This window comes from Delphinus delphis, chromosome 19, assembly GCF_949987515.2.
Source record: "Delphinus delphis chromosome 19, mDelDel1.2, whole genome shotgun sequence".
NCBI lineage: Eukaryota > Metazoa > Chordata > Mammalia > Artiodactyla > Delphinidae > Delphinus > Delphinus delphis.
Window position 1 is genome coordinate 16842780 of NC_082701.1, and position 24713 is coordinate 16867492.

At 49.0% G+C, this 24713-nt stretch overlaps 1 protein-coding gene across 5 annotated transcripts in view; it reads right to left on the minus strand.

Annotated features, from left to right (window-relative positions):
* Nucleotides 1-24713, minus strand: part of LOC132414886 (ADP-ribosylation factor 2) — a 104248-nt gene that overhangs the window by 20059 nt on the left and 59476 nt on the right. The window contains exons 5-6 of one of the 5 annotated variants that reach the window (XM_059997865.1): nt 6426-6573; nt 2243-2569 (exon numbers count right to left, since the gene is read on the minus strand). The exons of 1 other annotated variant lie outside the window; for it this stretch is intronic. In XM_059997865.1, coding sequence (XP_059853848.1) covers nt 6430-6573 — 144 coding nt within the window. In that variant the 3' untranslated portion in view covers nt 2243-2569; nt 6426-6429. Of the gene's footprint in view, nt 1-2242; nt 2570-3568; nt 4173-5071; nt 5261-6425; nt 6574-18777; nt 19134-24713 lie in introns of those variants that run through there. 3 more of the 5 variants (XM_059997863.1, XM_059997864.1, XM_059997868.1) reach the window with 3 other exon arrangements.

Sequence of the window (24713 nt, forward strand, 5' to 3'; positions counted from 1 at the left end):
GCCCACCCCACAGTCCTGCACCTCACCGGACACATCTCACACTCTCTTCAATCCTTTTTAAAGACATAACTAAGAAACCAATCATATGTTTACATTTCAAACGTAGCATTAGCACTTAAATTTAAACTGCACTGCTGCAGCCCTCTGGAGCCCACTCAGCTGTCCTGCTCCCCAAACACATTCAACTTGCCAATGACTGCTTCTGTCTTTACAATGTATGAGGACCCCCATCTCTCTGCAAATCCTGATTCAGTGCCTCTTCTGAAAGCTTCTATGAAGAAACCTTCTTGGGGAATCCTTGTCACGCACTGAATCAGGGTTTATGTCTTATCCCACATTCCCACCTGCACAAGCCTCCTCTTGGCATTACTTAGTCCCTTCCTGAAGCCTTGAGAGTGAAACCTTTGTCTGGAGGGGTGAAGATCTATTCTTTCTTCTCTATTTTCTCCTTCCAAGGTGATGAGGCTTTGGGGCTGGTCATACCCACTGCCTTTTCTCTTGAGAGTTAATAGAAATTAAAAAGGGTCTTGCCAGTGAGCCTGGCTCTGGTTAAGGTTTCAGGAAAGAGACGGGTGTAGGGTTCCCTTAGGGTCCATGTTATCTAACCCAGCTCCACTGGTAAGAAACCAAATAAAATTGAAAGCAACAGTCCCATAGGAGAATAAAGAGTATGCCCGTGGATGGAAACTTTCCCGAGTGTTAGCTGTCAGGAAGTTAAGACTTCAGGGAGTGAGCTCGATGAACGGGTTCCATACATGTCCAAGGTGAGTAACGACCTAGCCAACATTTTCCGATTCACAGACTACAAGGATGAACCAGCAGGAACACTGCTCAACCATCCAGTCAATTCCTCTAGTTTAAGGGAGAAACTGAGACCAATAGACGTGCGACCTGCCCCTCATTCAGCAAGTTAGTCAGGGATCAGTGTTTTGGTCTGACGAGATACCAACGTTTCCAATTCCAGTGATAGAGCTAAAGCAATTCCTTTCCTCTGTGAGTAGTAGACCTTCACAAAGATACAGTCTGGATGAAGACATGGGCAAGGTGCCTCCTCCTATCCCTCCCGCAAATGAGTGGGGAAGGCAGGGAGGTCCCTAGCTAAAGAGGGAGTCCCAAGTTGCAGCCTCTCCCCGTTCAAGGCAAGGGAGGGCACATGCTGAGGGTGGAGAAGGGGGACGGGCACTGTCGCCATGGGCCCAGGTCCTGAGAATGCTGCGGGCAGAGGAGGGACTGAGGAGGGACAGCACTCTCTCAGCAGTGACCTTCTGGAGCCTCCTGCTGAGAGGGACAGCTGGGCGTGACTATGACAAGCAGGGCTTGAGACCATGGCCATGCAGTCTGGGGCTGGGCACCCAGACAAAAATTGCCCACCGATCCTTTTTGTATTTTTATATAAATTTATTTATTTTTGGCTGCATTGGGTCTTCGTTGCTGCGTGTGGGCTTCCTCTAGTTGCGGCGAGCGGGCTTCTCATTGCGGTGGCTTCTCTTGTTGCGGAACCCGGGCTACAGCCTCGCGGGCTTCAATGGTTGTGGCACGTGGGCTCAGTAGTTGTGGCTCGTGGGCTGTAGAGCACAGGCTCAGTAGTTGTGGCACACGGGCTTAGTTGCTCCGTGGCATGTGGGATCTTCCCAGACTAGGGCTCAAACCTGTGTCCCCTGCATTGGCAGGCGGATTCTTTTTTTTTTTTTTTTTTCGGTAGGCGGGCCTCTCACTGCTGTGGCCTCTCCAGTTGCGGAGCACAGGCTCCGGATGTGCAGGCTCAGCGACCATGGCCCACGGGCCCAGCCGCTCCGCAGCACGTGGGATCCTCCCAGACCGGGTCACGAACCTGCGTCCCCTGCATCGGCAAGTAGAGTCCCAACCACTGCGCCACCAGGGAAGTCCCTGCCTACCAATCCTTTTTAAAGACATAACTAAGAAACCAATCATATGTTTACATTTCAAACGTAGCATTAGCACTTAAATTTAAACTGCACTGCTGCAGTTAGATCAACTGATTTTATATCCAAGACCCTTAGGCTTTAAATACTCTAGGGAATGATATGGTGACTAAAGAAAGAACATTTCATTATAAAGTGCGGTTCCCCCCCCTTAAAGGGCATAGTTCCTAAAACAGGGCTTGTCTCAGGGATCCCTTTAACAAGATGGCCAGAGCCCTTCCCCCTGTGCAGTTTTCTGAGACCCATCATTATATGGACTGTTTAGGATTAATCCTGTGTGTTCTCACATGCGTGTTTTATTGTCTCCAGCTTGATTAAAAGACTGTTTATGGCAGGAACTGGGTTCCCTGTGTCCCTTGGGTTCTTCATAGTGCACAGCTGAGTGCCGATCCGTGAATAGAAGCTCAGCGGCTAATTATTTCTGCGATTGTTGTTCAGCACCATGGACAGAACCTCTCCTCTCTTCCTCCTTTTCCCAGGCTGTTTGATTTCTTTCAAGACAAAGCCTCCAGCTGCCTCCTTGAGGGCTCAGCTCCCCTCAAACACGCCTTTCTCCTGGGGGGACTGCACCGGGAGCCAGAAGCCACACCATGCCAGGTGGGAGAAGAAAACGTGGGAGAAGGACCCTGGAAAGGAAGGGATTTCACTACATTTCTTGCTGTGCTTAGAATGAGAAGACCACCTGAATTTTGTGTCCCAGCCAGAGCCACAGTCCCCAAGCACCCCCAAGAGCTGCAAATACCCATCTCAATAGTGCCCAACATGGTCTGTAGTCACGGGGTTATAGGCCAACAGAACACCTGGCCACCTGGGGTGACGCTGGGATAGAGCCTGGGCTGGCCTGAGCTGGGGAGACCCTTGGCTGGGCAGAAGACGGACGGGATGAAGAACACATTTGGGATGCAGATAAGGAGAGAGTCAAAGGCTGATTGGGAAGGCAACCTCAGTCATTGAAGTCGGCAAAGCCCTGGGCAGGGGACAAGACAAGGGGCCAGCAGCTGAGGCCTGCAGGGACAATTCAGAGAAGATTCAAAGTGGAAAGTGCTGGCAGGTTCAAGACAAAGGTTGCAAATAATACTATGGGGCTGGGAGTTTCCTCTGGCTTTTTGATATTAGCTGTGGGGTGGAGATGGGTCACCACTTTAAAGAAAGGGTGTCAGGCTTCCCTGGTGGCGCAGTGGTTGAGAGTCCGCCTGCCGATGCAGGGGACTCGGGTTCGTGCCCCGGTCCGGGAAGATCCCACGAGCCGCGGAGCGGCTGGGCCCGTGAGCCATGGCCGCTGAGCCTGCACGTCCGGAGCCTGTGCTCCGCAACGGGAGAGGCCACAACAGTGAGAGGCCTGCGTACCACAAAAAAACAAACAAAAAAAAGAAGGGGTGCCAGTGTGACACATCACATGGCACGAGAAAGATAGAATTTTCAGTGGGCAATAATCCAGCACCCAGTAGAGGTCAGATACTACCATTCTAAAGCTGGAATTAGTAAATTTGGTAATCCATGATCATTTCAAAAATGCGTTTGCTTACTGCATCTCCACTGTGGTGGATGCTCCACAGGCTGAGATAAAACAAATACAACCAGCACAACACACACACCAACTCCATTAAATTTATTGCCTCTGCTCCTCCTTTCACATTCTGCCTGCCCTTCAAGGCCCACTTGGAACCCTTCCTCATTCAGGAAGACTTCTAGGACTAGAGTTAGCCTGGGTGCCAAGCATTTGTTTGCTGAATGGATGAATGGATGGCCCTGGTGAGCATGGAATCTGGTGATTCTCAATTTTTTTGTATTGTCTTATAATAGGTTACCTGGGAAACAGACTCTGAAATGGAGATTTGTAAATTTCAATAAATTTACACATAGGAAACTTACTGAAAGTACTTCTGGCAGCAACACCTGGGAGCGAGGGCTGGGGAGGAGAGTGAACAAAGTGGGACTGGGCAGAGAGAGGAGTTGAGCTGGGCTGAAGCTTCAACAAAATTCTCAGCCAGTTCTACAGGGAGCTCTGGAGCTGGGATGACACTTCTGAGTTGTCCTGTGCTGAGGCAAAAGCGATGGGTATTTACATCCCCACATTCAGAGTTGGATGCCGGCTGCCCCCAGGAAGCAGGAAGGTGGCATGACCTTGAGTGAGATGGCTGTTTCGGCTGAGGGCAAGTCCTGGAGAGGGACTCAGCTGACAGGCATCTGCCAGCACTCCCAACAGCTAGAGGAATGAAGACCTTGGTCCTGAAGAAGAGATCAGGGTGACACCTCACATCATCCACTACATGGACCAACAACTTGGACCAACGGTTTGGACCACACTGGGTGGAGGGCACATACCAGAATCCCAGGAGGAGGCATAAAGAGTTGTCCAAGATGTTCTGTTACAACCTTACCCCCACACACACAAAGGCCATCATGATTAGGAACTGCTGATCTACTCCCACCTGCCCTGAGACAAAGGAGGTGATTTGCCCAGGGACACACAGCAGGTGAGTGGCTAGCGTGAAAGGAGCCCAGGTATTTGTGGGCTGCCATTGGGGTATGAGCCGCATTTCCCAAGTGAGCACCAAAAAAGTGGCACCCATGCCGCACCTGCTGCTCAGCCTCTGTAATGATAAAAGCCTGGCACACACCTGGTCCAGAGAAGATGGAGATGTGGTTGGCAGGTGGAGGTGGGAGAGGAGGTGCGTATGTCAATACGTGCATGTGGAACTGGATTGGTTTTTAAAAGCAGTTATCATGTATGGATATGACCTTTGTGCTGTGTATACGTGACTTAACCTGAAGAACAAATCCTCTGATTCTTAATTAACCTTTTCATTTGAACCCCTTGACCAAGAAGCAAATGGAGGCTGGTGAACTGGAAATGACAGCCTCACCTCCCCCATGCCCCAACCTGGCCAGCCACCTAGGCTGGTAATTACCTTGGCCAAAGCTGGGAACTTTTTACAGGCTGATGAACAGATGAGCTCCTGCTAATAGCTGTGATAACCACAAAGCCCGGTCTTACCCTCCTCTCTTTCCTGATTACCTTCTGTGAAACCACAGAGCAGACGGTAAGAATATTTCTCTCTCTCTCTCCACCTCTCCCTCCCCTTTCCCTCTCCCTCTCTCTCATTTCCTCCTTTTAATAAAAAGGAGATCATATAGGCTGAGGATCAGGAGAAATAGCAGAAGGAAGGGAGACGTTTGCCTGCAGAAGGCTCTCCCCTCAGGAAAACCAGATGCTTCGGCGATGTCCTTTAGCAGACCTGGTGAACAGCTGATGTTTCTGGAGAGTGCCCCGGAGGTGTCAGCAAGGTCTTTAGCCCTCAGGGCTCCCAGCAGAACTGAGCAAGGAGCAGCAGGGAAGAAAGGGAAAAATCGATGGGACAAAGAAAGGGATAGGAAGAGAAGGATGGGAGAAGGATGCAAGAGAGGAAGCAAAGGTTAGATACAGGGTATTATAGGGGGTCTGGGCATAGAAAACATGTCCTAACAGTGGCCCGGGTCTCTGCCACATCCCCCTGAGTTGGCTCGTTGTTTCTGCCTGGACTGTCTTCCCTGTGTCACTCACCTCAAAATAATTATATTTTATAGTGATTCTATAATGGTGGAATCACATAAGAGCGCTTACTCTGGGCCAGGCCTGTGCTGAGCACTTTGTGCGTGCCATCACGAGTGACGCTCAAGAAGCCCTACGAGGTAGACACCATTCTTCCCATTTTGCAGGTGAAGGAGCTAAAGCACAGAGAGGTTAAGAAACGTGCCCAGGGTTCACACAGCTAGTTCGAGATGGGGTCAGGCTTTGGAGCCAGGCAATCTGACTCTAGAGCCTAGCCCTTAATCATTCTGCCCAATTCCACCCAATTCCAATCCCCCAGAGCTCTGGGTACATTTCCTGTACCCAGATGTGCCTGATGTAACAGAAAGAGCGTTAAATTTGAGCCCCAGCTCTGCCCTCACCCAGCTGTGCAACTGTGAGCCAGTTAACCTGCTTGTGCCTCAGCTTTCTCATCTATGAAACGGGTATGAGAATACACATCCCACTTACTGCACAGTACAGGTGCAGGGATCGAGTGAGGTTATATTTGTGAAGGCTCTATGAAGCCCCCAAGGGCCTTGTGTTTGTCCACTTCCACTTTGTGAGCTCCTGCCAGGACCACGGATGATCCTTGCATGGCTTATCTGAGCCCCTCTCACATGTGGTGGGCGCTCAGGAATTGTATGCTTCCTGTTGAGCAAATGAAGAAAGAAACAGAACACCCAAATCCTCCCTCCTTCCTCCTCCTGCCTCTCCTTCCTCTGCCTCCTGACCCCCCGGTCCCCTCTCCTCTCTCCTTCCTCTCTTCCCCTTCCCCTTCCTTCCTCCTCCTCCTTTTTCTCCTCCCCAAACCCCAGCCCGGCCCAGTATTCACATTCTAATGGGAAGACATCTGCCCTCTCTTTCCAATCCATCCCACGCTTTGCTTTGAGACCAAATTTTCGAAAGTACAACTGATACCCCATCACAACCTGCTCAAAATCCAAAGTGCTCCGAGGAGAAAGTCTGAGCTTCTGAGCCTCTGCAGTCGGGCCCCACCTCTCTTTCTTGGCCTTGTTTCTCAAGACTTTTTTCCAGGATATTCCAGTCCTCACTCGCTTCTACTGTCAGTTTCTTCACCTGTAATAACATCATAGGTAATGAGCTAACGGTGCCTGACACATGGTTAGCGCTCAATAAATGTAATCAAGATGTTCAGTGAGGGCTTGCTCTGCTGTCTTGGAATCTCGCCTGAGGCCCCAAGGCTGAGGACTTCAGGTGTGAAGTGCCCACACGTTTTGAAGGGAGGTGCCGAGCCACCTGGGTAGGACTCGTTAAGACCGGCCCCATGCTGGTTCTACAATGCTTGCCCCTTATACATTTCGGCCCATGTGGAAGAGAAGGCTAGAGATGGAGGTGATGGGAGGGAGGTGGGTTTTTTCAGACTCCTCGGCTAATGGTGAGAGCTGGGGTAACCACGGACCCACCTGTCTCCATCTCCCCAAGCCAAGTGAGGGCACTCCATTGGCCAGACACGACTGTGGACCTGGAATCAAAGATATCTTGGAAAAACTTGACCTGTGACCTCCCCTCCCCGCCAGAGCTGAGAAAATATAGAGACTAGGGCCCAACTCGCCCCTGAAAAAGTCTAAAGTCAAGAGACCAACTGGAGCAGACTGTGTCAATTAAGAGACCATTGAGCAGGGAACAACCCCCACCTGCTGGGTTTAGTGGGGCAAAGATGCCAAGTTTCTCCGAGGACCAGGTGGATGCAGGGGGAGGTGGATGGACAGGACCTGTGTTGAGACGGCGCACCCAAGAGGCCCCAAGGACCGTCTCCTGGGGCAGGGAGGCAGCCCTGGCAGGAGGAGGCTATGTGAGTGACGAGGGGAGGAGCTTCTGGGGAGTCACAGAGTGGTCAAGGACCATACCTCACCCAGGGTGGTAGGATCGCTGGTTACTGTTTATTTATATTATCTTTTCCAGCACTAATTCTCAAACCTCCTCGAGAGGAGTGCTCCAGGTTAGACTAATATCCCACTATCTTCCCCCACACAGAGTGCATTTCCCTTTGCTTATATTCTTTCCCCTGCCTGGAATGCCCATTCCACTCATGTCTACCACTTAAAATACAATCAGTTTCTTCAAGGCCAGGTTCAGTCTTGCTCCCCTGATGAAGCCCTCGCTGATCTGGCCACCTAGATACCTGTCCTTTCTTTGAATTTGCTACTTACAGTAGCCATAGCTAGTTGCCTATGCCAGTATCCGCTGTCTTCTTATTTAAAAACAAAACCTCTTAGTTTTAACTGGGCACATGGCCACTCAGGATAAAGACTGATTTTCATAGCCTCCTTTGCTGCTAGGTATAGCCAATTACATATAAACAGCAGTATTTAGAGCCAGCTTCTAAGAAACTTCCTTAAAAGTCTGCCGGTGTGTGTCCTTTAGCCCTGTTCTTCTTTGTTCCTTTATCCTTTAACATGCCTGGAATGCAGATGTAAGGTAGGGAGCTTAGCAGCCATTTTGGACCATGAGATGACCTTGGGGAACGGGAGCTATATGCAAGGATGATGGAGCAAAAGGAGAAGTATGGGTTCTTGACACTATGGGGCTACACTACAAGTTCTGGACTGCCTACCTATGCATTTTAAAAGAGAGAGAGACATACTTCTATCCTGTTTAGGCCACTATTATTTTCAGTTTCTTATAGGAAGCAGCCAAACCCAATCCTAATTGATATACTGCCTAAATTACACACAAGCTAACACGGGTGAAAGTACCCAAAATAGTAAGTCCCATATGACAGCATCTCAGTCAATCTCTTTTCTCTCCTAACCTGTGACATCTCTGATATCATAGATTTACACAGTCTTTATACTGTCAATCAACTATGCATAGGTTTGTGTATCTCCAACTGTCTAAATATAGCTCCTATTATATAGTGCTTTTCAAAGTTATTTTCCTCCCGAGCTTCTTTAATCCTTCAAAGAATACATTACTTTTAACATATCTTACAGATGTGGTTCTGCAGGCTCCAGGGGAACTGAAGCAGGTCAGGTACCCAGGTCTGCTCTCTCCAGGTCCACTGCTGTTCCTCCTACCTCATCCCTACAGCCACTAGAACTAAGCTTCTTGATTTATTGTCATGTTTTTTCCATTACAATGAATGTGAACATTCTCTGGTATGCACGCAGTAGGTGTTCAATAAATATATTATATGAAACCCCAAGAAGTTAAGTAATGCATCCAAGCGAGTTTCCGAGATATATCTCAACCAGGGGCTGGCAAACTGGCCTGCAGGCAAATCTGGCCCACAGTCTGTTTTTGTAAAGCCCATGAGCTAAGAATGGTTTTTATATTTTTAAATGGTTATGGAAAAAGGAGAAGGAGAAGAAGAAAAGGGGGCAGGGGCAGGGGAAGGAAGAGGACAGGAACATGTAACAGAGACCACAGACATCCTGCAAAGCTTAAAGTTATCTGGCCCTTTACAGGAAAATTTTGCTGCCCCTGGGCTACTCCATCCTCGTGCAGCTAGATGTTTTATCCACTAGCAGCGCCTTCACCAGCTGCTGTCCCCTGAGAGACGCGATGCCCAGAGAGCTTGGAGATCCCGCACAGAGAGCCTGTGGGGTTGATCTTCAGCCCTCTTGTGCCGGCCCCGGACGGAACCCCCAGGCCCTCCCACTCTCCGCAGCACCACCTCCTTCGGGATAGATGGGGATGAATGTTCTATCCCCCTCAACCACCCTAAGACTTGGAAACCTTTCTGATTCACTGGTCAAATACTCAAGCCCAATTTATTGAAAATTCATTGGCTTTTTTCCTGTAAAAAGAATAAATAAGCAAACCTCCGTGGCTGAGGCTATAAACCGAAGTGTGAAAGCCCAAACAGGCTGAAACCATCACAGGAAAAACCCTCAGCTCCACAGCATTTCTATTTCCAAAACTACCAGCCCTCTAGAAAGGAGGCTGAACGAGGTTGCCATTTCCAGTACCCCTGGCAGCATGTCCCCCATCAGATCCCTCAGTTATCCACTCAGTAGATGTTTCAGTGGTTAAGAGAACGGGGTTTGAAGTCAGACGATTTTTACCAGCTGTGTGGCCTTAGCTGGAGCACTTAACCTCTCTGAGCCTCGGTTTCCTCATCTGTAAAATAAGAATATTCACATTTACCTAGTAGGATATGCAAAGCACTCAACAGAGTACCTAGCCCTGGAGTGCCCACTAAATGGAAGGTATGTATGTGATATTGTTACCTGACCAGCCCTCACTCTTTCTCCCCTCCGTCTTCCAACTCTCTTCTTTATTTCTCCCTCTTAATCACTCCTCAGTTACATGCGAAACCCCATCCTGGAAAGCAGTCCAACCTACCTCTCTAACTTGGCCCTCTCCTTTCTGGCCATGCCCCCAGCCTTGGCACCAAGTCTTCCTTAAGCTGGCTCAGACCATCATCCTCCACGCCTCCTGCCAGGGGTCTCTCCATTCTTCTTTTCCTGCCTGTTGTCCAGGCCACCTTTTTGCCCTTTGCTGGCACATTGTAAATCTAGAAGCTAAAAACTCCATCTTTTATTTGACGTAGCATCTTGAGGAATTCGTCCGTTTTGAAAGCAGGGATTATGCCTTTCTTATTCTACTTACATCTCTGGAGCTGGGCCCATAGTAGGGGTTCAATGAGCATTGGCTGGTAGCCTGGCCAGGAGAGCAGACAACGACCAGCTCGTGGCCAGAGTGTCCCTGTCCCGTGACAGGTGTGAATCCCAAGAACCACTTGGACTTAGGGACTGGGCCAGGCCCAGACAAAGCTGTCCAGTTGGAGGGCTGCCTGATGTAATAGAAAAACATGTGGATTTGGAAGTGAGACATGTCTGGTTTGAATTTTGGCTTCACCTCTGTCTGTCTGAGTGTACTTGGACAGGTTGCGTCACCTCTTTGAGCCTTGATTTCTTTATCTATAAAGTGGGATCAGTCTACACTGAGATGCCTATTTACACCCACCAGGATGGCTATAATCAAAAAGACAGGTAATAACACATGTTGGTGAGAATATGGAGAAACTGGAACCCTATACACTTTGAATGGGAAATGGTGCAGCCACTTTGGAAAACCATCTGGCCATCGCTCAAAAGTTTAAACACAGAGTTACCATATGACCCAGCAGCTGTATTCCCAGGGCTCTACCCAAAGAAATAAAAACATATGATCACACAAAAACTTGTACACAAATGCTTATTAGCAGTGTTAGTCATAATAGCCAAAAACATGGAAACAATTCAAATGTCCATCAACTGATAAATAAACAAAATGTATGTTTGGGTTTTTTTTTTTTTTTTTGGCTGCACCGCGAGGCTTGTGGGATCTTAGTTCCCCCACCAGGGATCAAACCCATGCCCCCTGCAGCGGAAGTATGGAATCCTAACCGCTGGACCGCCAGGGAATTCCCTACCTGCTACAACATGGACGAGCCTTGAAAACATTATGCTAAGTGAAAGAAGCCAGACACAAAAGATCACATATTGTATGAATCTCTTTACATGAAATGTCCAGAGTACGCAAATCCATAGAGACAGAGAGTAGATAAGTGGTTGCCAAGAGCTGGGGGAAGGTTGGGGGCTAAGAGTGAGGAAAATGTGCTTTTTTGGTGGGTGATGGAATGTTCTAAAATTATACAGTAGTGACAGCTGCACAACTCTGGGAATAGAATATAAACCATTGGATTGTACACTTCAAAATGGTGAATCGCATAGTCTGTGAATTTTAGCCCAACAAAGCCATTATTTTTTAAATGGGGTGGGCAAGACCTCCCCACCCACCTCTCAGGGTTCTTGTGAGGCTCAGAGGAGGACATTGTGCAGGTCTTAGACACCGTGTCATGTTAGGACAAATAGGAAGGCTGGGGCCATGGCTCTTCATACAATGGAGCAGTTTGCTGCCCTCCCTTCTTTTCTGCTCTGACTTGGGACCCCCCAGGGTGAGAGTTGCTAAGGAGTGACACTGCCATCTGGCAATGACAAGAGGAGGTTCTGGGCCTCCAATATGTCCATCCACCCCAGAGCCGGGGAGGCAAGAAGTGTCTCCTCTCACACTGCAAACTGGGAGGGACCTGACCCCACCAGGACACTCTTTTGTGTCCCAAGGCTGCCTCTCACCTCATCAGAAAGCCTCAGAGCTCAGCTTTCTACCGGAGGAGGGAGGGGCCCGTGTAACTTCAGATCTGGGAGTAACTAGGAGCAAGGTAGGGGAGAAGAGGAGAGCTGTGGGTAACAGACCATACTTTGTTGTTGTTGCTGGCTGCACCAAGAGGCTTGTGGGATCTTAGCTCCCCGACCAGGGATTGAACCCAGACCCTCGGCAGTGAGAACACAGAGTCCTGACCACTGGACCTCCAGGGAATTCCCGACAGACCATAGTTTAAAGAAAGGTGGCTTCAGCCCTCTGAAACCTTTAGCAAGCATCAAATGCTAAAATAATGATGACGATGACTAATAGTTACCACGCGAGCATTTGCTAACTGCCAGGTACCATGCCAAGCAAATACACATGTATGTAATCACAAAGACCTTAGGAGGCAGCGACATTGTTGATTCCAGTTTATAGAAGAGAAGATTGAGGCACAGAAGTTTCAATTGAACTGCCCAAGATTGCACAGCTAGAAATGACAGAACCAGGATTTGAACCCTGGTAGCCTGGCTCTACTTCCTGTTTACTCATATGCTCTGTTAGACTGTGTAAACCCTATAGGCTGCACACAATGGAAGACCAAGGTTATTACTAAGCCTGTTCAATGGCCCTCCCCTCAAGGAAGTAGGTCTCAAACTTAACCAAGCATCAGAATCATCTGGGGGTGTGTGTGTGAAAAATTCAGAGTCCTGGGCCCACCCCAGCGAAACTGATTCACTGAGCCTGGCAGACCAGGAATCTGCATTTGTGACCAGTATCCCAGGTGACCCCAATGAAAGCTGTTCCGGACATACTTGGAGACACTTGACCTCCCTGAATCAAGAACCAACTTTTGGGCCAGGCTGGCTAGGTCTGCCCCACGAGGTGGACGCTCCCTGCTGAGGCAACGCCACACTTATCCCAACCCCACTGCCCTCATCCAAGTCCTACCCATCTTTAGAGGCCCAGGTCGAGTTCTACATAGTGTCCTACGCCCTCCACAGGAGTAGCAGACCACTCTGGTCTAAGTCCTTAACCCCTTATAGAGGAACCCGCACTGCTTCAGAACCTCATTCTAAGCTGCCTGATATTCCTACCTCAGCAGCCCGTGGCTACAGGCTTTTTCTGATGAACTAGATCATTGCATGTGCCTTAAATGTAGAAGCTTTTATTTTCCTTGTATGTGTCCCCCACAGCTCATAGTAGGTTAGCATTCAGTAGAGACCTGTGGATTTGGTTACAGACCTCAAGTGCCAATACGCTCCTATTGCAATGATTAGCATGACCAATGTGCACAGCTGGCCAGTTCAACGTCTGCCTGCTCAGGGTCCCAGTCCAAGGGTCTGGATCCTTCCTCCATGGGATCCAGGTGATTTCTCCACGCCAGGCACCATTCTAGCACTGCGGGTCCAGAGGACGCACCCTCTCTGAGGGCTGATACAACCGAACAGCTCATTCTAATACTGCATCTTTGGGTGCAATTTTGCCCCCTGGGGACATCTGGCAGTGACTGGAGACATTTTCAGTTGTGACAACTGGCGTGGTCGGGCTACTGACATCTAGTGGGTAGAGGCGAGGGATGCTGTTAAACATCTTACAACGCACAGGACAGCCCTACAACAAAGCAGCCCCCAGCCCCAAATAACAGTTCCGAGGTTGAGAAAGTCTGCTCTAACAGAGTATGCCAAACCTGCAGCATAGCAACGACCGATGTTATTAATGAGAACCCAGAGGAAGGAACGATTAACTCCCAGGGAGTATAGGGGTGTTGGAAACGGATCGCAGAGGAGATGCTCAGTACATATGAACTGACTGATGAGCGATGGACAGGAAGATTTTACCAGGCAGAGGCAGGGAGGAAGGAGAGGGTGCTCCTGGCTGCAAGGTATCAGAGTGGCTGGCAGGTTTGGGAGGCTGTTGCTGAGTACGATGTGGCCAGAGTGCCTGGTGCTCGTCACCCAGCACATCTGCTGCCATCTTATTCCCTCACTCATTTGATCGGCAAACTCTGACAGAGTGGCACGGGCAGCTCTGGCCCTGCTGGAATCATCCCCGATCCCGAATTAGTGATCTCTGAGCAAACAAGGTTTACTTCAACGGGTGTACAGGGTTGAGCTGAATGTGGCCGTTTAGCTGCAGTGAAAGGTGAGACCCCCTAGGTCTGCCGCTGTGAAAACATAGCAGTGGCATCATCTTAAAAGGCTACCATCTGAGGTTGATGTCTTCCTTCCCAGAACAATGAACGAGGGGTTTCCTGCTGTGGCACGTGAGGAAAATGGGTTTGAAAGAGTGTACGGTGCTTCTCAAAGTTAGATAGGAATGAAAACACATTACAAAGGAATTCTGAAAAAAAAGAAGTAATTCTGGTAATGTTTGTCTCTTTAAAAAAAAAAAAATAACCAACTGTAGATGGCCCTGTTTATTTTAAATAGATGTTCTCCTTGATGAGCTCATTTTGCCATCTCCTCTCATATCTCTCTTTAGGTGTCTCTCTCTCTTGCTTTGGCTTCTCCACCTCTGTCTCTCTTCACATTGAGTGCCTGTGCGTGTGCATTGTGTATACACGCTTCTCTTTTTATGTCTGCATTTTTGTGTTTCTTTGAATCTGTTGCTCGCATTCTCTCTCTCTCTCTCTCTGCCTCTCTCTGGGTTTCAATATTTTTCTTATTTCTAGTAACCTGTTTCTGAGTCTGCTTCTCTCCCCCTTCCCCATTCCTTGAACCTCTTTCTCCTCCTCTGTCTTCAGCCTCTCTCAATAACTGACCACAGTAGATAACTGAAGTGTATTTCTATTACTGGTTGTATTTACCGACTAGAGTTACATGCTCCCCATTCTTGATTTTTAAAAGCAATCGATGGAAACGTTTTCTATTTCTCTCACCCTAATGTTCCCTGAAGGAAGCTGCATTTTACTTTCATCTTCCTCCATTGATTTATTTTTCTATTCTGTGGGTCATCCCTTGAGAGGAAAAAAATATAAGTTCTCCACTGTCCTTTCGCTGTATTTCAGCGACGAGCTGGCCCAGGCCCAGGGGGTGTGGAGGCACCGAGGCGCGTAACGCTGGGGAGACAGCAGTGAGGCTCTGGGTTGGGGGTGCCCCAGTGCGCTGCCACTGAGGGATTTTCTTGGTTGATCTGATTTTATCGGAGCCAAAACGTGCTTTGAGTTTAACAGGCAGCTCTGGAGGAATATCTACGGATTCCTAATTCATCACCACAGACTCCCCCTTCTTCAGTGTTGCCTGTAGTGGCTGGAGAGGGATAGAATATGATTGAAGATAGTCTCAGGGAGCAAATCTTTTACATCTTAAAAGGAGAGAGGGGCTTCCCTGGTGGCGCAGTGGTTGAGAGTCCGCCTGCCGATGCAGGGGACACGGGCTCGTGCCCCGGTCCGGGAGGATCCCACGTGCCACGGAGCGGCTGGGCCTGTGAGCCATGGCCGCTGGGCCTGCGCGTCCGGAGCCTGTGCTCCGCAACCGGAGAGGCCACAGCAGTGAGGGGCCCGCGTACCACAGGAAAAAAAAAAAGGAGAGAGATTTTCAGCCTGGCAGGAACATTGAACTAGATCCAGGAACTCTTCGAAGGTTTGCACTTTCCTCTTTGGCTCAGAACTTTGATATGCAGGATGCCTTTTTTGCTAGGTTATCGGGTCCAGCGCTCCGTTCGACCTCTTGCTGGAATTGACTTCTCCATCTTTCTGTCCTGGCCCTCATCCTGTCACTCCTGGACTCTCCCAGGGGTCATGATAAATAGAGTCACAGGACATGGAACATCGGGGATGAAAGGGTCCAGGCTAATTGCCTCGCCTGATAAAGGAGAAAACGAGTCTCAGAGGATGGAAATGATTTGCCCAAAAAGCACAAGTCTACCTGGTGGTGGATGTCCCCAGTACCCCCTACCTGGCTGGAGTCTGTGGACTAGATCCCCATCTCTGCTGACAGTTCCAGGATCTGGGGCACACGGCCAGCCTGGCAGCATGAGTGGGTCCATATGGCAGCCCTCAGGGACCATCCCCATGCATACATGATGCTCACCCCCCAGAAGGATCACAGATGACCCCCTGCCAAAGTGAAGGGGAAGGAGGAGGGGAAACTACTGAAGCAATCACTCCTATGTCCACTTTCAGTCTCATTGAATTCAATTTCATTTATTGATGTATTAGTGTAAGCCAGGCTCTTTGCTAGAACTGGGGACAATAGGAAGTTGAGAGCTTTAAGCTGTAATACTGAGGTACATGTGAGGTGACAAAGGGGCAGAGAATCAGTCCTCTCTCCCAACTCAGTTGGGTAGGGGGGTGACTCCAGGAAGGCTTCCTGGAGGAGGTGATGTCACAAGAAGTAACTGGACTAACGTTCCGTTGGACCCTTCCTCCGTGAGCTCCTGGTCAGGGCCTTCTAAGGAATACCATGGAAATGAAAGGCATTTTGACATATTAGCAATTCAGATCAAAGCACTTAATGTTTCCATCTCAGTCTCCAGACTCACTCACAAGCTGTGTGGCTACAGGCAAGTCACGTGACCTCCTGAGTCTCCCTTGAGTGCTCTGGGGCTGGGGTGAGTGTCCAGCAAGATGCGATCTGGGAATGCAACTTGCACATTTTAAAGTGCTCCGAAACTGTGGGCCATTATAGCCCTTAGGATTCCATTTAAATCCTCTGGCCTTGGAGTGCAGCTGAAAGCAAAGCCATACCCCTTCCCTGGAGGGCACAACAAAGGAGCAAAGAAGTAGGGCCTCAGACCCAGTGTCCTCGGACTCACCCTGAGCCTCTCCTGGCCTCCGTTTCCTCACCTGAGAAATGAGGGTGTTGGTCTTTTCCTTTAAGGTGACTTCCTGCACGCAGAGGCCTGCGTGACCTCTGACCCTGACTGCCACTTCAGGCTAAGCCCCTAGCTCTGCCACTCTGGTGCACCACAGCGAGCAGGGGCTCTGCTCCACACAGGAACCAAGATGCTACACATATACAATAGAATATTACTCAGCCATAAAAAGAAACGAAATTGAGTTATTTGTAGCGAGGTGGATGGACCTAGAGTCTGTCATACAGGGTGTAGTAAGTCAGAAAGAGAAAAACAAACACCGTATGCTAACACATATATATGGAATCTAAAAAAAAAAAAAAAAAATGGTTCTCAAGAACGTAGGGGCAGGACAGGAATAAAGACGCAGATGTAGAGAATGGACTTGAGGACACGGGGAGGGGGAAGGGTAAGCTGGGACGAAGTGAGAGAGTGGCATGGACATATATACACTACCAAATGTAAACTAGAGAGCTAGTGGGAAGCAGCCGCATAGCAGAGGGAGATAAGCTCCGTGTTTTGTGTCCACCTAGGGGGTGGGATAGGGAGGGTGGGAGGGAGGAGATATGGGGATACATGTATATGTATAGCTGATTCAGATAAAGCAGAAACTAACACACCATTGTAAAGCAATTATACTCCAATAAAGACGTTAAAAAAAAGAACCAAGATGCTGGAAATGAGCTCCATCCCCAAAAAGAGAGTGCAAGGGAAAAAAAGATCTGCCATTTTCCTCAAAATAAAAACAGAGGCAGATGGCTGGGAGGGTTTTCATGGCTAATTAAATATGCTTTAGCCTCTAAGTTAATTATGAAATGGTTCCTGCAGGGGGAACTCTGCTTTGCATGGAGTGGGTTCAGGTAAGTAGCCTGGGGAGGCTGCAGGGGCCCCCTTTGCATCTCTCTCCGACATGAATAAAAGGTCCTCCTGTCTAGGCCTCAGAGGCAACAGCAAAGGCCACCAGTTCAGGGGGTGACAGGAGTCACTCACTTCCCCAGGGCATTTGTAAAGAGAGAGGTACCAAACAGCAGAGCTGGGACTCCATAATTTCCTTTCGGAGAATTTCTTCTAAGGCCATTATGAGAAACCCAGATAAAGATTTCCTGGACGAGAATATTTGCCACAGCACCATTTATAATCATGAAAAATAGGAAACCGCCTAGACGCCCGCAAATAGAGAACTGGCTACGTAAATTCTGATACAACCAGACAATGAAATATCATGTAGTCATTAAGATGGCGTTTTTGAAAACTAGATAATGACATAGGGAAAAGCTCTGGTTGTATAAAATGAAAAGAGCAAGATGCAGAATTGTATATAACGTACCACCTAATCTTATAAATAGTTGTGCACAGGAAAAAAAAAAAGTGCGGCACGTTAAATGCTAATAATGATTATTTTTGAGAGAGAAGATTCTGGGAGCTTTTGCTTCTTTCCATGAGTACCTTTCTGTATTTTCTTAATTCTTTGCAATGAGCATGTATTACTCTCATAGTCAGGAAAATAAAAAAGTTTTGTAAATGCCAGAACCACTTATAATGGATTTCCGAGTGGGCCTGAACAATTTTTCACACCTCCTTTGAAGTCAATGAACTTTACTAAAATGTGAGATTCCAGGATTGATAAAGCTGGGCAAGAGTTTATCTTCTAGAACTCTCGAGGGCAGGTGCTTTCAACGGGCAGCACTGCACATGTTAATTGCCCATTCCCACTGGTGGAAGGAATATGACATGGCGTCTGGCTCTGTCAGCTATGACAAATGTCCAGGGGTCTGGGGGAGAGAAGGTAGGCAGGAGTTCCTGGAACCACCTAATCTAAGGACTTGAGGCCTTGGGACTAATGAGGTTGGCAAGCATACAGCTGAGGTGTTCCGAGTAGGAGAAATCTTTATGGTCTGGAGAAGCGTAAGGATGAGAAGAAGGTCAAGGGTGAAATCCCAGTCTGGCCAGGACCATAATACTGGACTCTCCTTGGTCTCTGGAACCTCCTTGGAGTCCCCAGAATTATGTAGGGACAGTGGTAGCCAGGCTGACCTGTAGAAGCTGAGAAGGTATGATTTGACCTCACATGCCTACTGGCATGACAGGCATAGGGGATGGAAATAGAAAAAAAATTCACAAATGTTCATATGATCCAAACACCACTTGACATTATGACAGCTGCCATCCCTTGTCAATTTAGCAAGCCCCCGTCACTAAAACAACTCACATCCCAGAATTTAAAAGTAGGGGGCGGGCTTCCCTGGTGGCGCAGTGGTTGGAAATCTGCCTGCCAATGCAAGGGACACGGGTTCAAGCCCTGGTAGATCCCACATGCCGCAGAGCAACTAAGCCCGTGAGCCACAACTACTGAGCCTGCGCGTCTGGAGCCTGTGCTCTGCAACAGGAGAGGCCGCGACAGTGAGAGGCCCGTACACTGCGATGAAGAGTGGCCCCCGCTCGCCGCAACTAGAGAAAGCCCTCGCACAGAAACGAAGACTCAACACAGCCATAAATAAACAAACAAATAAATAAATTTATAAAAAAAAAAAGTAGGGGGCATTACCACAAGAGGGGAAGGAAGGAATTCTGTGTTTTGTCCTTATGAAGCGCTCTCTGGTGATGGTACTCCGTCTCTGGGCCCAGTGGTTGCTTCTATATACAAAGCCATCCCATTATTATGTGAAAGTCTCCATCAGGACTCTCTTGATGTTTCATTGCCACTCATGCCGCTCAACATCACATGTGTCTTCTCCAGCTTCTAGAATCTAGCCAACAAAGTAAGGAGAATACCAAGATCACATAAACCCTAATTGTGAGGAGAATGAAGAACTCCAACTCGGCCTAACTAACCACAATCACAGGAGACGTCAAAGAAATGAGGGATAAAAGAATTAGAGATGTTAGTGAGAGTTATCAGCTATGATGCAAGACACTCTCCAGGGGAACAAAAGAAGGGAGGGGTCCAGGCCACAGTGAGGAAGCAGCCTTGAGTATCTGCTGTCCCCTGTAACTTCTTAAGCAGGGTGCACAGCAGAACTCACCACAAGTCCCCTTAAGAATCACCTCCTTTGAAGCTTCTGCTACAGGAAGGAACAGCAATTATGAAAAGCACTCTCAAATCTCTCTCCCCGCAATCCAGCATGACATAGACCTGGCCCATCACCAAAACTTTTCAAAGTAGTCCATTTTCCTTTGAAGACCATCTTAATTTTAAAGTGAATTTTTAAAAAAATCTGACATTTTATAAATGGTTGCCTTATAGCCAGCTCTCTTGGAATGGGTCTTCTATTAAAGGGAAGGCTACCTGTCTCCAAGTTCATGGTAACAAATTGTGCTTTCAACAAACAGATCATGACCTGAACCCAGAAACATGTGCCAGCCTCAGTGGTCTTTGCCTCTCGAGCCATTGCCATCATCATATTACATTGGACTTTAACATCCCTAAATTTATTTTCCTTCGCCAGATTTGGTTTTGCACGTATATTGGCAAACATGTTGAGCTGTTATAAGGTGACACAAACCACCAGCCAACAATCCCATTCTTAAAGCATCCGCATTCCATTTGACCTGTGCCATATGACATGTTGGTGCAATTGTTTGAATATGTTGTTGTGTTTATTGATGCAAAAAATGAGCAAAACCAGGAAATTAAAAGTGCAAGTATTAGTAATAAAAAACAAAAGTTTTCACAAACTTAATATAATTTTGAAACTAAGATGAAAATCATCAGGATGCTGAAAGCATCAAATCTTTAGGTTCAATGAGTGTTCATTGGTCCTGAGCCTATTGATTGGATTCACACGTGAGGGAAAGAAAACAAAGTCTTGGGAATTCCCTGACTTTGGTCCAGGGGTGAGGTCTCAGCACTTTCACTGCCAGGGCCCGGGTTCCTTCCCTGGTTGGGGAACTAAGATCCTGTAAGCCGCATGGCAGCAGCCCTCCAAAAAAGTCTTAGAAATAAATAGTCATTAATTGTGTCTTAGAGGCAACATATAATTAGGGAGTCGATCATTCTTTTCAGCTCTCTGAGTAAAGAATCCACCTTAAAACATACAACAACAATCATTAACGCAGAGTGCAATAAGATTCTGTTCTAAGGCTTTAAGTGTATTCAGTCACTTAGTTTGCACAAGAATCCTTCAAGGTCGTTACTATAATCATTCTCAGTTTCAGAAAACTGAGGCACAGAGAGCTCTCGGCCAAACACCAGGAAGTGGCTGATTTATGCCCATGCAACCAGGTGGCTGTCCACGTTCTGAACCACTAGACCGCATTGCCTCTTGTATAGAATAAGGGCATCACCCAATTTTGATACATTTGATATTCATAGACGCTTTCAGGAATTTGTTACATGTAAAAGAAATAAGGTAAAGTTCTACTGGGACAGGGCAGTCCTTGAGGAAAGCTCCCTCTTTGCTGTACTTGGCTTTCATGAGCGCGCTGTGGTCAACTTTCAGACCTCATATCAAAGCAGAATTGAGGAAGAATTTAGAAAAGATCAAGACAAAAGTCATTTCTGCCGTGATCAAGGCCATTAGCCAAAGAACAATCCTCTTTGCACTTCATGTTAGGGAGCTGAGTTCAGGTCCAGGAAACATACAAAAACTCCTACACAACGCAGAACCCATGGCCATTAGATTTCTAAAAAAGCCTTTGAGAAGGGGCTGCTGAGATGCAGGATGTCTGCAGGGGGCAGATGACTTCCCTGTTGCTGGGAACACTTCCTGTAGCCTGGGATGTGGCTGGAACGCGAGGCTGGTCCACTTTGAAATGCAGGGAAACCTGTGTGCCTGGGAGGATGAGAAGGATAGAGGATGCACCTGCCGGGCAGGTCTGATCTCAAATCTCCCAAAGCAGGTTAAGTGTTAGGGTTTCAACGTGAAGAGGTGAGCGCTTCTTCAGGGTGAATGCTGACAGCCCTTAAACTTGGAAACCAGATTTGCTGGGACTAAACATACATGGGAGCCCAGTCTGGATAGCCTGGTACCAAGGTGGGCCCTTTCATGGGTCACAGACCCCCTTCGAGAAGCTGCAGACACTCTGGGGAAAAAAAACGTACGTGCGCACATACGCATAAGGTTTCACATACACCAGGCATCCCAGAACCACCACTCCCTCCCCAGACAAATCCATGTCCCCTCCCCAGCCTGAAGCGTCCTTGCAGAGAGAAGGGGCATTTGGGACGTGAGCTGGGAAGGCTAAAGGGACAGAGCAGCTTGGGTCACGTGACCTGTCCGCTGGCTCAACGCCAGGTCCGGAAGGTTACAAAAGGTCTCCTCACCAGGCCCTGCCCGTCAGAGCCCCTCACAAGCTGTTCTCATTCACACTCTCAGCATCTTGCGAGAGGCATGGGGCGGCAGCCTCATTCCTCCTGTGGCCATTCAGGGAGAGGTGAAAGCTGGATGCCTTGTCCATCTGTCCATCCTGGGGCCTGCCCTACCTGCCTGTCTCCACACGTCACCCCCCCACAAGCTGTGCAGACACCCCTATCCATCTGCCTTTCTTCTACTCCTAGTGTGGGAGTGGGTGCAGGGGAGTGGGGCTGTCTACAGAAGGGGTTTCAGCCCTGGGAGCGACCCCGGACTCAACCCACTTGGAGAGAGAGGCTGGTGAAGAGGACGACGCAGTACGTGGACTGGGGAAGAGCGGAGGGCTTGGAAGAGTAGGCGTAGGGGCCCGTGGGGGCTCTTCAGGAAGAGGGTGGGGGGCAAGGTGGGGTGGGGCTGCAGGAAGCTCCCTGGGGAGCTCCACTACTTGTGAGCGTGGAGCTAATGGGGGCTGTCAGCCGAGGGGGTGAGAATGTGCGCTGGGGCGGGCAGGGGGGCGCTGAGATGGGAGCGGGGGTCGCGGCCAGGATGCAAGCTGTGGATCAGAGAGACATGGCTGAGGAGTGGCCCATCAAAGGCCTGCATGGAGCTGTGGGGAGGGGTCCTGGAGTGGCATCTGTCCTGGCCTGCAGAAAGAGGTGTGGAAGAAAGAAGTCAGATGCCAAGGGTGATGGCCAAGGCCCCAGGAGATGGACGGAAACTTCCGGCAACTGCTAAGCAACCTACTTCCCGAGACTGCCCCAGATCCCTGTGCTCCTGACCTGACTCTCCAGGAGAGAACCCACCCCTGAAGGCTGGGTTTGCCCCTCGGCCAATGCTTCCCACGTCGTGTCCCCGTAAGTGGTGAGAGCCTCACACCTGAGGGTCCAGATGACAGGATGGCCTCAAGGTTCATCACCCCAAGCACATGTTTCTTGAACAAGTGCCCGCTGTTGGCCTCTGTGTGGATAAAGGTGACCAGAGGAGCTAGGCCAAGGGCAGGGGATGATGCCTGGGTGCGGGTGTCTGTGTGTCCAGCAGGGGGAGGCAAGGGTGGGGTAGAGGGTGCTCTCGAGGGCTGCTGCGAGTTTGCACGGGGCCCCCAAAGCCAAGCTGCTGAAACTCATCCTTGGGTCACTAGATCTCTAGCACACAGGGCCACCCTACTCCGGGGCACCCTACAGAGCGAAGGCTGTGTGGGCCTTGTGCACGCACCTTGTATCAGAGCATTGAGGGCCAGGGAGCGGTAGCTTCAATCTTCTCATGGATGTGTAAGCTGCCTGCTCAAATTCTGTGCAAAGCTCTCAGAAAGACTTGCCCAAGGTCACCAAGATCACGGAAGCAGCGTGGAGGATGAAAAAGCACGGCCAAGGGCAGACAGACTGCTCTCAAGTCCTGGCGCCTCCACCGACCAGCTGAGCAGCCTTGGTTAAGTGATTTGACCTCTCTGAGCCTCACGTGCACAGCAGGCAGGATAAGAGCCCTAACAGCAAAGGAAAGGGCGCACCTAAAAGCGCTGATCTCCAGCCCTGCAAATGCTGGTTCCCTGTCCACCAAGCGGTGGCAGGTCTTTCGGTATCACACCTGCCTCAGTTCTCTCACTACCCTCTCAGCTTGTAGAGGGTCTTTCTGCTTTTGCTTTGTGTATTAGTTATCTATTGTTGCATGAAAAAAAATTACCCAAGGGAATTCCCTGGGGGTCCAGTGGTTAGGACTCCAAGCTTCCACTGCAGGGGGCATGGATTCGATCCCAGGTCGGGGAACTAGGACCCTGCAAGCCGCGTCCCATGGCGGAAAAAAAAAAAATTACCCCAAACTTAAAACAACTGTACAGGAAAAACACACATCAAGCAAGTGTCTGACACCAGCTGGTGTCCTACAATTTCACTCAATTCTGACAGGATCTACCTGGAAAGACCATCAGATCCCACAGATAAAGGCCTCAGTCCCACAAGACTGACCCCTCCCACACACACACCTCCAGAGACCGATTGCAAACCCCAAGTTGTCTCCTGTACTTCTGACAAACTGGTCATAAATCAGGGCTCCTAGGATCTCCTTCTTGGTCCCCATCTTCAATAATTCGCTAGAATGGCTCACAGAACTCAAGGAAACACTTACTTGCATTCACTGGTTTATTACATAGTAAAGGATATGGTAAGGGTACAGATACACAGCCAGATGAAGAGATATACAGGGCAAGGTCTGGAAGTGTTCAGAGTGCAGGAGCTTCTGTCCCCATGGAGTTCGGGTGTATCACTCTCCCAGCACGTGGATTTGTTCACCAACTGGAAAGCTCTCCGAACCCCAGATTTGGGGGATTTTTATGGAATCTTCTTCATGTAGACACGATCGATCACTAGGTCAATCTCCAGCCCCTCTCCCCTTCTTGAAGGATGGGGAGATGGGGCTGCAAGTTCCAAACATCTAATCGTGCCTTGGTTTTTCCGGTGACCAGCCACCATCCTGAAGGTTTCCAGGAGCCCACCAAGAGTTGCCTCATTAGAACAAAAGACTTTCCTATCATCCAGGAATGTCCAAGGGATTTAGAAGCTCTGTGTCAGGAACCAGAGACAAAGACCAAGATATATTTTTTCCTATTATTTCACAACAAATATTTCTTATCTCATAGCTTCTGTGAATCAGAGTTCAGAAGCAGCTTGGCTGGGGGGTTCTGGCTCAGGGTCTCTGATGAGGCTGCAGACAAAACATTGGTCTGGGCTGCCGTCATCTGAAGGTTTGACCAGGGCTGGTGGTTCTGCTCCAAATGGCTTATTCACGTGGCTATTGGCCAAAGGCCTCCGTTCTTACTTGCTGTGGCAGGAGGCCCCTGTTTCTCACCAGGTGAGAGTTTCTGACCATCTCTCCATTGGGTGGCTTGAGTGTTCTCACCACATGGCAGTCAGCTTTCTCCCCAAGAAAGAGAAGGCAACCATGGCACCTTTGATGACTAGTCCCAGAAGTTACATGCTGCTGTTTCCACTTTCTTCTACACATTAGAGAGAAGTCACTAAGTCCACCCACACTCAAGGGGAAGGG